General features: G+C 36.0%; 1 protein-coding gene across 12 annotated transcripts in view; it reads left to right on the top strand.

The window, feature by feature from the left end:
* AGTPBP1 (ATP/GTP binding carboxypeptidase 1) overlaps positions 1 to 15546 on the top strand; it is a 64977-nt gene that overhangs the window by 43447 nt on the left and 5984 nt on the right. For 8 of the 12 annotated variants that reach the window (XM_072031545.1, XM_072031544.1, XM_038171467.2 and 5 more), the window contains 3 exons: positions 153 to 284; positions 2473 to 2649; positions 7874 to 8034. In XM_072031545.1, coding sequence (XP_071887646.1) covers positions 153 to 284; positions 2473 to 2649; positions 7874 to 8034 — 470 coding nt within the window. Of the gene's footprint in view, positions 1 to 152; positions 285 to 2472; positions 2650 to 6169; positions 6473 to 6532; positions 7847 to 7873; positions 8035 to 15546 lie in introns of those variants that run through there. The other 4 variants (XR_011805990.1, XR_011805989.1, XM_038171475.2 and 1 more) reach the window with 4 other exon arrangements.

The raw sequence follows: 15546 nt of genomic DNA, 5'->3' as shown, positions 1-15546 counted from the left end.
TCTTCATAATGCAAAAGTTTATCATATAGAGAGTTTCATTTGATATTTTTTTGGAACTTTCAACAGTGAAAATATAAATGCAATAGAAGGATAAATGAAGATTTTTAAAATTTATGTGCCTTGGCTTTATTTTGGTATATGGTTAATTGTAGGTTTACTGCGATTATCATGGCCACTCACGTAAAAAGAATGTATTTATGTATGGCTGCAGCATCAAAGAGACAATGTGGCACACAAATGTTAATGCTGCCTCTTGTGACCTAATGGAAGACCCTGGTTATAGGGTAAGTTTGACATTCATACCTTTTTCACTTGGCATGCATTTGGAATATGCCTTTCAAATAACTTCCTAGTCTTATTCTGTGCACACAGTGACTTCATAGCATAACCAGACTTATTTGGAATGATCGCTTTTAGTTCATCTGTGTATATCAAAATATTTTGATAGCTTTAAACATCATTTGTATGCTAATACAGCTTGAGAATTTAATGTTAGCAGAGTGCTTAATTTTTTTCAAATAGCATTGTGTGCTTTTTCTGTTCAACACCGTGTAGCAAATATATAGAAAATATACTTCTGTGCATTTATAATTAGTCAATGGAAAAAAAATCATTTGAGTATGGGAAATAATAGAATAGGGTCAAGAAAATAAGCAAAAATAGCAAAATTACCCTGAGAAATACTCATATATATGGAAAAAAGCAAAGTTCCTGTTTTAAAAACATGTAGTTACGAGGCATTTACCCCTAATACACAATTAATTTACATGAGCAACATCCACTGTATTATATAACCTTTTAAAAATTCCTAAAATAAAATTCAAAGAATTATGTGATAATTTATTCTGTGTAGCTCCACTGCCGCCATGTGGCAATTAGAAATATGTGCAACCTAAAATATCCAAACAGCTTGTGTTTTCTAAGGAGATGCAAACTGGGAAGGACTTGTGGGTGATGTGATGGTTGGAAGCAGTCTTGAGCACAACAATTATGAAACGATAGGGTTTTTGATCTTCGGTAAAGTAAGGAAGGTCATTAGCAGAACTGCTGCCTTGGATTTCCAGAAGGCAGCATTTTGTCTATTTAGAAACCTGTCTTGGGAGTGGTTCTGAAAGGCAAAGGAGGCCAGGAAGGCAGGACCTTTTTCTTTAAAGATCAGCCTGGCTTCTTCAGGAACTCAGCAAGGAAAAGAGTTCATGAACTCTGGAAGGAGTGGACGACTATAGAGCTTGTTGCCTAATTGTGCAGGGAGAAAATTGGAAGGGCCAAAGTCCAACTGGAACTCAATTTGTATAGTGCAGCAAAAGACAATAAAAAGTGCTTTTATAAATACAAGAACATTGAGAGGAAGATTAGGAGAATCTCCATCCTTTATTGGATGGAGATTTCAGTAATTTACCAGCAGTCTTAGCTAACCATGATGGATGCAGTTGACTGGAAATTAGCAAATGTGACTAACCTACAAGAAGGGCAGTTTTTGGCCCCTTGCTATATGAAAGATGTTGAGGTGCTGGAGTGCATATAGAGTAGAACAACAAAGCTGGTGAAGGATCTAGAAAACAAGACATATGAGGAGTGACTGAGAGCACATGAGTTTTATAGTTTGGAGAAAAGAAGGCTGAGGGGAGACCTCAGCTCTCTCTACAACTACCTGAAAGGTAGTGAAAGGTTGTAACAAGCAGCATGTCAGTTTTCTCAGGTGAGGAAAGATAATCCTGTCATGGAAATGGTCTCAAGTTGCTCCAAGGGAGGTTTAGATTAGATATTAGGAAGAATTTCTTCACAGAGAGGGTAGCAAAGATTGGAACAGGTTGTCCAGGAAAGTGGTAGAGTCCACCATCCCTGGAGCGTTTAAGAGGCATGTGGACCTGGCACCAAAGGACATGATGGGACCTGGAAGGTCAGGCCATCTCAAAGGTCTTTTCCAACCTAGATGATTCTATGATTTTCCATAGCTATAATGTGAACAGCTTGAACTTTGATTCGTAATCTCGAGGTTAAGCGTGTGCTTAGTGCTTTGCAGAATATGGATGAATTTTATGTATTAATAAAATTGTGCCTGTTAGGTCTGCAGGTTGGATTATTGGAACAGTTCAATATCTGAATTATGCTTCCTTAACTATAAGGGTTGTGTAGGACACTTAATTTAAGCAAAGTTATCTGGGTGAATTAGAAGGAGATAGCGATCACCTGGAGAATTCCTCATTCCTATACACTTGACTAATACTTCATTTTAGGAACTGCATCTGAAAAATAGGATTTAAACAAGTAGGACGTTACGAACCTGTTGTCATTTGAGCCTCCTGGGCTTAAATAAGTCCAGCTGGCAAAGTCTTTTTAATTATTACTCTGATATTAATTTAAACTACAGACAGATTTTCTGATGACAGTTTGTGATTTAATGTTTTCCCTTCCCTTCCCTTTGTAAGTGGAATAAAGAATCACCTTCTCTTTCGGATTATTGTCTTGCAGACACTCCCTAAGATCCTGAGTCAAACTGCACCAGCATTCTGTATGGGCAGCTGCAGCTTTGTAGTGGAAAAGTCCAAGGAGTCAACAGCACGAGTTGTTGTTTGGAGAGAGATTGGAGTACAGAGGAGCTACACCATGGAAAGCACATTATGTGGATGTGACCAGGGTAAATACAAGGTAAGAAAGTGTATCAGTTAAAACTGCTCTTGCTTTATAATTTCTACCATTTGCATTGGTATCCTGGTCTATAACCCCACTTGCTTGCTTGCTTACCTTAGACTTCTAAAACTGCTCTAAGATCTCTGTTCTGTAAAGTTGGTGAAATGACATTATTTGCAATATTACAAGTTGCATAACAGTCTTTGTCTGTCACTTAAAACACATCATTGTATGCTATGCTTATGGGCTGTTTTAACAAGCTTACTGTTAATTATTGCTTATAGCACAAATGAATGCATGTAATTAAAAAATTCAGAGAACTATTCTTTCCAGTAGATTATTCAGATTGGGTGGTAATAAATGCCAATACTAGAATAAAAAAAATCCTTCACATGTGGCAGTTTTAGACTTCGCCATGACAGTTCTTGGTTCTTCAGAAAGTATTTAGTACAGAATTTTTGTAGATCGAGAAATAAACTTAGGAAGCGAAACACTTTCATATTGTCTTAACAACACTATTAAGTGTGTATCTTTAGGTAAACTCATCATAGCTGTTTCATTTCTAGACTTAAAGCTTTTTTTCAAGTTGTGTCCTTCAAACCATTAATAGGGATGGATTTTTTAAAACAAAAAGTGACCCCCCTCACTAGTAGAAAACTTACATCATAAGGAAAAACCTTTGTAGGAAGAAAAGAAAAAAAAGTAAAAATCCTAACATCAGATCTTCAGCTTCCATCACTGGGTTAATTGTGGCTAAAAGTTGAAGAAAGTTTGTAAAGTGAACGTTCAGAGAAGTCACATCTTCCTCTGCTTCAAAACGGAGTTTAAAAGGCTAAACTCTTTTCTACTCAAGAAAATGTGACCAGAAGCCTCAGATAAGGTGCTTGACAAAATGAGAACCAGAAGGCTGGGACAAAGAAGGAGGAGGAGAAAAAAGGGTGTAATGAGGTATATTTACCCATGCTTATCTTTTCAGACAGCAGGAAGATATTTTAGCAGGAATTTTAGTAGGTCTGTAACTACTGAATGAATGCATTAATTTTGTCAATTAACAACAAGCATTCCTGTTATTGTCAGAATATTCCATTACAATTTTCTTTGTTCCTCAGATGTTGACATAATGGGGTTTTAAAAAATAACCTATCCAGCTAGTTTGAAACTTCCAGAATATTCTCATAAACATCAACATTCATGGCCTTCACAGTGCTCCTACAGAAAGTTCTTATTGAAAGGTGAATAGAGATGTTTTGTGGACAAACTTTTGAGATGCTTACGTTGCAAAGCCCTTCAGTGAGGGAGGAAGAAATGGCTGAATTGTGGAAAAATCAGTTACTCTAAAGGGAAAAGCATTCTCCTACATGCTATAAACAAGTTGATGAGATTGAATTGCTGTTCTGCCACTTATTTTGTTTGGAATGAAACAGTTCATGGGGTCTTAGTCATTCTTTGTCATACAGGAAGAACCTTCATTGTTTCTTCACTATGATAATGCTCAGGTTAAGTAATGAAATTTGTCTCAAAGGCCTAAGTTACTAGACAGAAAAAGGAAAGAGCAACATTTCTGCAAGGAGACTGTCAAAGAGAGAAGAGACTGGGCCTTTTTTCTATGGAGGAAGTGAAGCCAGCAACTCCATGAATGGACTTGTGATATAAATTTGTTTTCATATTTCATATGTTATTTCAAAACACAAAACTGAGTTAAGCTGTTGAAATTCTCTTCTCTCCTGCTTGCCACCCCAAAAGACATGACAGTTCAGATCTGAGGGACTGTGTGCTGTTTAAAGGTCTGAAGCGCTTTTCTACTCTCCTGGCTTACTGTCATCACTGAATTTTGTCAAAGCACAAAGAAGATTACTAAAAAATTTTGTTCTTTTTGAAAGAAATTATGACTCTCTGCCAAAGTTGGACATCACTTCTTATTACTTTTAATTTTGCTTGGACAGTGGTGATGCTAGACTGCGTACAGACAGGAAGGAAGTTGTTTAACTGAAGTTTTCAATTAGGATTGCTGGGCCAGTTATCTCTGGAAGCAAACTCACTTGAACTGCTTGTGTGTTGTTTTTGTAACACATTGAAAATCAGTGCTGCAAATACGGTTTATCAATCTGTGATTCAAGATACGAAAACAAAAAAGATGAGGTGAAAAGTTGCTCAGTAATCTATGAAGGATAGTTAAGATTCCAGATAAAACAAAAATTTTGTTACTAAACCTAAATGTTGAACAGTAATTTAACTAGGAAATCTGTTCCTTTCCTGCTCAGAGATTAATGAGTTTGGCAGTATGACTTAATTTTTAAGTTAATTGAGAAGGCTTTGTTGCTTGGAAATTTTACAATGCACAGAAAAGAAGACTTCAAGAGTCTAAAACAAGGATTTGGTCAACAAACAAAGTTACCATGATCATTCCATCTCTACACTTCGAATTCACAAAAATGATCACATCTTTGTAAGCCCTACTTTCTCCAAATCTTAGTACAACTTTTCTATTTAAATACATATTACAGGAAGATTTGTCTCAACTTAAGGTGGCAGCCTGTTGCACCTTCTGTCACATGTCTTTGTTTTCGGGTAGGAGAGTCCATTGCTGAGAAGAAATATGAAGCCATTTACATGCCATACTTAGTAAGGAAGACACCAATCAGCTGTAAAAAATATTACTGTCTGCTGTATAGGATAATGATTGTGTAAAATATAAAGGAAAAAAATTCAGAATTTCAAACAGCCAAAATTCCAAGCATCTTTCTTTTTTTTTTTTTTTTTTAAAGCTACCTTGAGATGGCTAAATTGTGCTTAACAGCAATGTTTGTAACATATAAGAAACTTAATTGGGCCACAGTTGAAGGTATTAGAGTAATAGTTGAAGGTATTTGGAAGATCAAGAAACGGAGTACATTCAAAGCTTCAGCAAAAGTGAACTTCATCTCAGTTCTTCAGTGCAATTACAATGTCTTGAAGCAGACTTTGGGTCCCTTGTTTCATGGAATGTAAGAGAATTTTCTGATGGATCATTAAGAGTGGATTAAGAAGTTTTATATTTGACAAGTATGTGTTACTGCATTCTCTGCTGATCAAAGAAAAGATAAAAGCAAACCTAGACTTTAGCTTAGGCTTTTACTTCAAGCCTATAGACTCTTCAGTATAGCATGTTCGGAGTCTTGCTTGGTTCACAGTTACCCATCTCCTATTTGATCCATTTAGATTTCTCTTTAGTTATGTACTGTTTCTGCTGTGCTGAAAATAGCAGCCATGGAATATGCACACGCTATTTATCTTTCTAACAATTGTCTTTGCACTTTATTTCATACTATACTCTTGTCAACTTAAACCGCCACTCCTCTGATACTCCCTGTAAGGAGTCTGCCAACTAACTGTATCTTCTTCAGCAACAGATGTAGACAATGATCGGAAAAGTTTCTGAACATCCAGTTGTGCACCTTAGTAATCTTTGTAACAGTGAGATTACTGTTACACTTCTCCTTCCTCTTCTGCATACTTGTTGCCTCTTGTCCTTAATGTTATTTTAATCTTTTTGGGGCAGGGACTGTGTCTTCCTGTGATTAGCGTAGTGGAGCCCCAGCTATGATTGGGGTCTTCGAATGTTACAGATGTGCAAACAGATAACAAAACAAAAACAAAAATTTGGCCTCTGTGGATAAGGTACTGCACTGGGAGTGAGGAGAACTGATTTCTGTTCCCAGCGGGGTCAGTGACATGCTGTGAGACACTGTGCAAATCGCTTCAGCCCTCTCTGCCTCCATTTCTCCATCAATAAAATGAGGATAATTCTTCCTTTATTAATAAAGTGCTTTGAAACCTACAGCACAAAAGCATTATAAAAGAGGTAAGTAGTATTATTATTAACAATAATACTTAGTATCCAATTCTTGTTCACTGATAACAGGTTTCTGTGCCATTTGACAGGAGGATGACACTTTTATAGAATAGTAGGTATTGCTTTAGTTTTCTTGTTACTAAAAGGCACCTTGTTTATGAAGACTACTGATGAAAAGAGAAACTGCAAGAAAAATAAATTCAAGCTTTCCATTTAAGTTTGCATACAGTCAAAACAGAAGTATGTGAAGTATGTGCAAACAGAAATACAATTCTTCTGAGCCTTGCATTTTAAACTACAGCATCAGTGTGGCAACATATAAAGCTTGTGCTCTAGCTTTTAGGTTAAAAAAAAAAAAAGGATTCTCTGTTCTTTTTGCTTCATACATTTTCCTCCTGGGTGAGAGCTTGCCACTGTTTCCTGGTTCGTCTGCTTTCCTGCTTGTTTTGTCAAAGCTTCTTTTTAACTACCCATTTCTTTAAGAGGCTTAGAAGAAACAAACTAAACTCTTCCTTATATTCTCCTGAGAATAAGAAGTTGCAGAGGGAATATTGAGTTAGGTTGTGACACTGAATATGTTATTGTATATATAGTTCAGTAATGGCCAATTCTGTAATTTTTGAGGATGACTCTGTAATACTGTTCTCTTTTTGTAAAAGAGTTGAGGTCAGAGGTTCTGTCCTTACATAAAGCATTGCTCACTAAGTCTATAATCTGATGGGGCATGTCACATGTGGTCTTGGAGAAAAACATAAATTCTACCTCTTCACAGAAGAAAATATCTTATTCAAGTTAGAAAACTGTGGCCTTTGGTATTTCAATTCTATGTTTGTCTTTTTTATTTAATAAATGTGTGAATAAATGCTTTCAGAATTAACATGTAACCTCTAACTCATAGGAGGGGAAGATATACTTGTTTATGTTAAGGATTAACATTATTTTAAATTCTCATTTATGTGTTAGAATATATCAATGAAGTTGATCATGGTCGAAGTGTGAATTTACTCATTTTGAAAGGACTTTTGTTTGAAAAATCTTGTATTTGAGATACTCTTATTTGAAATTAATTTTTTTAAATTTTATCTCAACTTTTATAAATAATTTAGACTTACAAACTTGGACATAGTATCTAATCTCTCTCTTCCAATGTAAATGGGTAAAAGTTCTTCTAATATTGATGTGCTAGTCGTGTTAAATAGGAAGCTCTGAAGAAATGCAGAAGTGTCCAGAAATGTCTGTTTCCCCTTAGAAGACTCAAGTTGTTATTGTCTGTTTTGTTTTGTTCCTGATACTTGTGCTAAGCATTTACTCTGCAGTTCTTAAATGTGTTGTAAATAATAATTGTGCAGTATGTGTGGGTTTATCTGCATGTACCTATTTTATATTTTTTAAATCTTATTTTTAAATTAGGGATTGCAGATAGGGACAAGAGAACTGGAGGAGATGGGAGCCAAGTTCTGTGTTGGCTTACTGCGTTTAAAAAGAATGGCGTCACCTTTGGAATACAACCTACCTTCTAGTCTGCTGGATATTGAAAATGAGTTGATTGAGTCAAGCTGTAAAGTGACAAGGTAGTACACATTTATTATATTTCCTTTTTTTTTTTTTTTCAGGTAAAAAAGTTTATTTCTCAAGTTAAGTGAAGATTCTCTCAAAAAATGTTATTTCACTCTTCAGAAAGAATGTTGATGTGTTGTGACACTTAGTTTTTCAATATACTCAGATTACTCTTACGCTATCTTGTTAATTCAATTGCTTCAAACTTTTAAAGAAAGTAGTAATAAAGTCAGACTGTATGAGACTGTATGTTAACATTTGTTGTTGCTAGTATAAATTTTAATGTTATCGGGGAGTTATTATATGCAGTGAAACCCTAAGTCTCAATTGTCTCTTTCTCAGAGCAGTTTTTTTTAATTTTATTACTGAACACAGTATTAAAAATTTATTTGGACAGACTTGAACTATATAAGTTGAAAATTACTGTAGGAACTGTAAATTTTTCTTCCAAATATGTTTTCCTCTGGTACAGATACATAAGAGTAGTTTAAGAATTTGAAACAAATGAAATAAGGTTTGTGACACAAAGTGCATTGTACCTGTTCAGTAGCTAGCTTATTATGTTGTCAAACTGTTAAAGCCTTAGATAGGGTTGAAAAAACACACGTATTGTTATATGTTTCCATGCACGTAATCACTTAGTATCCACGTGTATGTGGTAATTGGAGATACACAGGAAACAAATTATTTCAAATGTGTAAACAACTCTTTCTGAAAATATGGTTGGAGATGAAATAATGTAGAATTACAAATTTAAGAAAAGTATTAGATGAGTTTGGAAAAGAATAAGATTTGTGTGCTATATAATATGTTATCACTTAGCATACTTTAAGCCAAAAATAGTTTTACAGTGTCCTTGGCTATATCTCCAGCTGGGGAAGGTTGGGGTAAAAAAAAAAAAAGAACTTATTTTTGCTTTTGTGGAACTAAAATAATAAGGTGCCTAAGACTTTTGAAGCTACACTAATGAGGAATTTGTCTGTAGACTGTGCAGAACTAGCAGAAATATGGGAGAACATCTGTGGTACCCTGTGGAAGGTAGGGGTGATGTTCAGTTCCAGTATTGAGGCTTGAAGAGATTCCATAGTGCACCTCAGATAGACTCCATGATATTAAAATGTGGAGCAAAGGGAAATGTTCTACACTGCAAAGCTTCTAGGACGGGATTCCAGATAGAGTTCCAACTTTAGTATACAGGAAGTCTTACTACAGCAAGTAAAATGAATTGTTTTGATTATAATTTTCCTCACAAGGCCTTTATCAAAATGAAAAGGGAAAACTCAGAGCTGGAGGAGGAGGAAATATGAGAGCTGTTTTCAAACATAAAAAGCTAAATGCAAGGAATCTATGCTGTCTAGAGAAGACAGGATCAGAAGTAATGGCCTTAAATTTGAAAGGAGAAGATATATATATTACCTACAGTCTATGCTATGTATATATATATAGATAGATAGATACACACTCACATATATATGTATGGCAAGCAAAAATGAAGTTTTCAGATAGATCAACTGGGAAAGCTGCACGGTCTCCATAGGAGTTTAAGAAAGGTATGGACAGACTTCAGTCCAGAATAAGGGTGGGCATAGCTGAATTGCCTGAATGCAGAGGTATACACTGAAGAGGCTGTGGGTAACTTCAGGAAGTACCATGCTTAAAATATGTCTAATATGCATAGATACGGATTAGTGAAGAGTAACTTTGAATCTCTTTTTTTCAAGCATTGTTTTATATAATTATGGGGGGGGGAAAAGTCACAGAGCATTTCTGGAAAATTATCATGCTGGGGGTGCCTCTCTGCAGTGTCTGCATACTAATGCACACAGCACAGGGAATAAAAATAGTGAATTAAAGGTCTGTGTGTGGTTGCAATTCTGTCATGTTGTTGGGATCATGGAGATGTGGTGGGATAGCTCCCATAAGTGCAGTTCTGCAGCTGAGGGGTACAGGTTGTGCAGGAAAGCTAGGTATCTGGAGGCAAGTTGGGGAAGTCCTTTTTGTGAGAGGACACCCGGATGCATGGAGCTCTGCCTGGGCAAGGGTGAGGAGCCAACTGAGAGTTTATGGGTGAGGATTAAAGAGCAGACCACTGTGGGTGACATCGTAGTGGGTTTCTGCTATAGCCCACCTGACCAGGCAGCAAGTAGGGGAGGACTTCTACTGACAGCTAGAAGTAGCCTCACATTTGCAGACCCTGCTCCTCATGGGGGGCTTCAGCCATGCCTGATGTTGATGGAGGAACAACACAGAAGATCGTAAGCAATCTGGGAGGTTCCTGGAGGGCACTGATGACAAGTTTCTGACTGAATGGTCAGACACAACAAGGAGAGGTGCTCTTTATCACTTGGAGCCTTTCTTACATTACAGCCTTGAGTGCAAACTTCCAAGAACAGTTTGTTTTTTATTTGCACCTAGTATATGTTAAGGAAACCATATAATATTTTCTCATCCAGAAGTGTTGTATCATTGTCAGTTTTATTAGAACCAAGCTTCAGTATAGATGCATCTCTTTGAAATACTAAGCATCAAATTGTGGTATTTTGAACAAAGATGTATTTGTGAGTGACTAATTATCGGGGTGGCATTGGAGAACAGCCCCAGATTTCCACATAACTTTACATCAACCGGTGCCTCAGATGATGAACCTTTATGTAACTTTATCTCTCTATAAAAAGTTAGAGTGTTAGTTCACAGATAGGTACTGTCTGTTTTAGAAAAAAAAAAAAAAAAAAAAACATGGGCTGGTTTTTGCAGTTCATTAACGTTATTCAGGGCGGACTGACCTTAACACCTGTTGAAATGAGAAATGTCATACATGAGTCAGTCCCCATAGTTTCCGGCAGAGAGCTAAAGAAACATCCGAAACACGTAAGCATCAGAATAGGAAAAAACAATTTGGTTATGCTTTCACCATTCTGCTTTTAATTGATCCTCAAACAGTAGAACAAGTTAGGTGTGATTGCGTTGAAGAATTAGAGAACTATTGTCTGGATTAAATGCTTGTGCTAGATGTTACCATAAGGTAAGAGCAGAATTAGTGTTTTCTTTGAATTGCGTTTCTGAAAGTTCAGAAATGCAATTCAATCAGCACAATCATTTGCTGAGATTTTCCGGTTTCAGTGAGGCTAAGTTTCACAGTAAAGCTGATTGCTATGGTCCTAATTCTGCAATAGGTTTGCCAAAGTTAGTCTGCACATATATTGATAACTTCCTTTGAGAGTATGTACAAGCATAAGTATAATCCTTTGGATTTACAGTTCTTCCATCTTGTACTTTTAAAGTGCATTGTTCATGACAGGGTGTGAAAGTGCCTCCAGTCAGTAAAAGGTTGTTACTGCTTTCTGTTTGATAGAATACTTGATCAATGTTAGATGAAAAAAAAGAGAAAGCAGGAAGGTGGCTTGTTTTGATGCTAAGAAATAAAGCAAATCCTGAAGAGAAAGATATGGTTATGGATACACAGTTCAAACTTCTTTCTAAGCTAAAATACTGCTTTAATCAAGTTAGCTCTTAAAAACAAACAAACAAAGCTATTGTGTACCAAAATTAATTGCATGTAAAGACTACACTGGAGCAGGGGAAAAGCTGCCCCTGACATGATTTATATTTTGTTGGTGAGAACAAGGGTTATGAGGGCTGCTTTATTCTGGATTTTCTGAAAGCACTAATAAAAGACTCGCTACTGCACAAATGCAGTGTAGGTTGGCACATGTGAGCAGAGTTGAAAAATAACATGATGCTTATAAGAAAGTTGACGAGGCTGTACACAGAACTGTTTATAATCCGTTTGTGTAAGAAAGATAACTGGTACTAAGGAACTTAAAAAACAACAAAACCCAAAACATCCAAAACCCACAAAGGTTCAGGCTCCATTCCAGTGGACCACGTCATGAAAATCCAAAAGTAATTGTGCTGTTAGACAAAACTTTATATTGGGGAGAGATCATTTAAGAACTTCATTGAACGTTTTAAAAGTGAGCTTTTATTTAGAAATCATTTTAAAAACAAAATTTTCCCCAGTCATGACCTTTAGGTATTACACAGCTACAGACAGTGAATGGCAATAGCCAACTGCTACTGCAGGAAAGAAATGAAGGCAATGGAAAAAAGATCAGATTCTGTGCATGTTAGAGTTAAAACTTCTATCAGGTAAAGAACATTAACATAAAAAGTGTTAAGCTTTATTGGAGAAATCCGTTAACAACACTTTAGATTTTTCTAGTGTGTGATGGCTTTGTTTTTTTAACCTATTAAATGTTGATTCATGTTAATGACACTAACAGGAAACTGTGTAGCGTGAACTGAGAAATTAAGTACCTTACTCTCTGAGTGGTCATTTACCAATAGCATATGCCTGCGTAAGAATCTGTGCTGAAAAAAATCAAATGTGTGGTTTCCAAGAATGTATCTTGAAACCATAACATCAAGAATGAAATACGTTGTTTATTTGTAGCTGACTTTGTGTTTGGACACTTTCTTAACAATTATAACTATCAAGTTACTTTTCATGTACAGACTTACTTGACTGAATTCAGCAGAAATGCTTTTTACTTAAAAAAATGGGAGTGGAATTGGACACTTGACAGGAAATCTTTTTCAGAGAAAAGTTTAAATTGTATGGCTGTCTGTGGTGTTACTAGAACATCAACCTAATATCACACTGTTTCTTTCAAATGTGAATTTTCCTACAGCAGCCTTATTCAGCCACTGATTTTCCTGAATTTGCTGATGCATCATCAAACAGATTTGCTTCATCAATGTTACCTAAGCAATTATCTCTAATTAAAACCAGTGAAAAATATTTAAGTATGTAACAGCTAAACTGGCAAAAACGTTCATTTAGTAAATCTAGAAAAAAATGACTGTTTTTTTGTAATTATAATTCTGGTACTCTTCTGAGATAAACAAACCCCACAGTATTAGGAAATTACTACCTGGGTGGCTGGGTTCACTCCTTTTTTTTTCTTTTTTTTTTTTTTTTGATATCTGTGCTTTGTGCTATAGAAGCCATGTAAATACGTGGTTTTTGTATAAGGAAGATGATATAATTCTGTTCACAGTACCTCCACCACTATTAGCTATAAAAGTACCTTATTATGTATGTTTTCACATCATCTTCTCTCATCCTTTGCTAAGGGGATTAGCATGAAGTCCAAGTTTCCAATCTTCTGCAGCACTCACTACGTATTTCAGCAGAAAGTTCAAAAACCTGTACTGTTTATCAGTGATGATACTCACAGACGAAGTCTCTGTAGTTATATACTTGCAGGTACTCATATTTAGAACTGAAACACTTTGTGAAACAGGGTGTAGTTAAAGTTCAGCTTTTTCGTGAGACCATGGAGATACCATGTTCTTCTGGTCTAGATTTAGTTTAAAATAAATTGTAACAAAATAGTCTTTTTTTTTTTTTTTTTTTTAATTTTGTCTCAGGGATTGCTTGAGGGCTTGGTAGACAGGTAGTGATCAGATAGCAACTCCTCAAAAATAAAATTGGATTGTCGCAAGTGGGAGCCCCTTCTCCTGAGTGAGGAACATTTAGATTTTTAAGTGCTGAAGAAAAGTGTGGTTCAGAACAGATTTTCCACAGGTCTTTCATAACTTTCACTTCTCTTCAAGCTTTTTTTTTTTTTTTTTAAAGCAACTGGTGAAGTAGTTTTCAAGGCAGTTTTGCATTTCTGTTGTACAGTGAAAAAGAACACTGGCCATTGCCTCAAGGTGTTATTCTTGTAAATTTCTTAATCATAACTTTTTTTTGTCATCGTGGGTGGGCAGGTGCGTGCTCCAAAAGGTCTGTCTAGAAGGCTCTACCTAATTGCCATAGGTACAATGAATACCAGCTCCCAGTGACACCTCATAATGAGACTCAGCCAAGTCTTGAGCTCTCCTTTTCCCACTTAATCAGTCTGACAATACTGGAACATCAGTGACCTTGTGGTGTTTTTGCCAGGTACTCTTACACCTGAAGCACAGAGGGCTTCTGTGCTATAGGACACCTTACTGCTGTTTTGATGAAAGCTTTGCCTGGTACAGTTTTCTTTTTCCCCTCCACAGTAAGGAGCTGGCTACTTTGCCTTGGGTCAGAAGTCCCTGCCCTTGTCAAGGCACATCGATTTTTCTGTAATGTTGTTCTATTTCTAGGTCTATTAGACAAGTGATTTTTATTAACATCTCTTGAAATCTTTATGCCAAATCTGGGAAATGTGGGCCATTTGCCCTTTGATGTGTTCTGAGTGGTGAAGTTTTTGTGTTTGTGAGCTGTTCTAGACAAGATATTAAAAACCTCTATCAGCTGGTTTATTGGGCTTAATTTATTTATTCGCTTGAGCACTGGAACTACACTGAGTCTCTACTGAGTTAAATTTATAAAGCTAGTTTCTATGCCTCTTCAGAAGCAATTGTGGACCAGAAGATAGTCAGTCATACACAGTTCCTTGCTTCATATGCCCAGACTTCCATTCTTATTCTATTATAGTAAAAATTCTACTTATGATTTCTTTGTGCTTACGTGATTCACAGCTCATTACTTACTGTTAGTGATGACTGAGGAAAACTATTTACAGAAAATCCAGGTTAAAAAAATATGAATAAATAGTATAAAAGTAAATAGCTTTTTACAGCTCTAATGTCCTCGTTAGAGTAAAGCAGTGAAAAAGATCATAGTTACTTGCTTTATATATTGAATGTTACTGGTGTTACTGCAAAAACAAAAAACAATACAGTTTTAATGCTTGAAAGGAAAAACAGCCAAGCTTAAACGTCAAAATGTAAACACAGAAGCATCAGTTTTATTTGCAAATGATTTTGAGGGTTTCTCAAGCTCTCCTTGGTTTTACTAGTTGTTTTTACAATGGCCAAGTAAATGCTAATATTTTAAAATTTACCTCTGATATTTCATTACACGTAGGCTCAGTTTCCATGAGTTCATTTTGAACCATGTCTGACACATATTTGACTTAAGAAAAATAAAGCAGTCAGAAGATTTATTTCCCCTCTGGCAGTGCACTTTAACATTTTAAGTGATGAATTAAACACTTTATTTTTCTTTAATTATTTCAGACCAGTTTGCCAGTGTTTCCATCCATTTCCAAATGGAAAAGATTAGACTGTAATACTGATCTTGTAGTAAGAATTATAGTTGTTATGCTGACAGGTTTGATAGGGTCTGCATGCAATGAAACAAAAACACATGACTGCAGTCATAACTGCTAGGACTTACTGGAATTATCTCTTGCTCAGTAACTTGACCTTTTTTTCTAGTCCTTTCATTAATTGTTTTGACACTCATTGGTGTGTTCTAGAACATGTTGTATTTTTGTTTGTTAATTTGATTTAATTACAGCAGAGAAGCAGACAGCATCTTTTGGGAATGCTTTTGGCTATCTAGGAAATGGTTGAAAAGGAGACTGCCAATACGAGCTATGGGGAAGAAAAAAAAACACATCTGTGAAATCCATTTCCTGCACTTACCGTGTCATATTTGAGAAAATATATCAGAGCGGTAGGGGCACATGCAAGAGAATATC

This window comes from Anas platyrhynchos, chromosome Z (assembly GCF_047663525.1).
Source record: "Anas platyrhynchos isolate ZD024472 breed Pekin duck chromosome Z, IASCAAS_PekinDuck_T2T, whole genome shotgun sequence".
Classification (NCBI taxonomy): Eukaryota; Metazoa; Chordata; class Aves; order Anseriformes; family Anatidae; genus Anas; species Anas platyrhynchos.
Note: the sequence above shows the minus strand (reverse complement) of the source record. Positions and strands in the feature narration are given on the sequence as shown.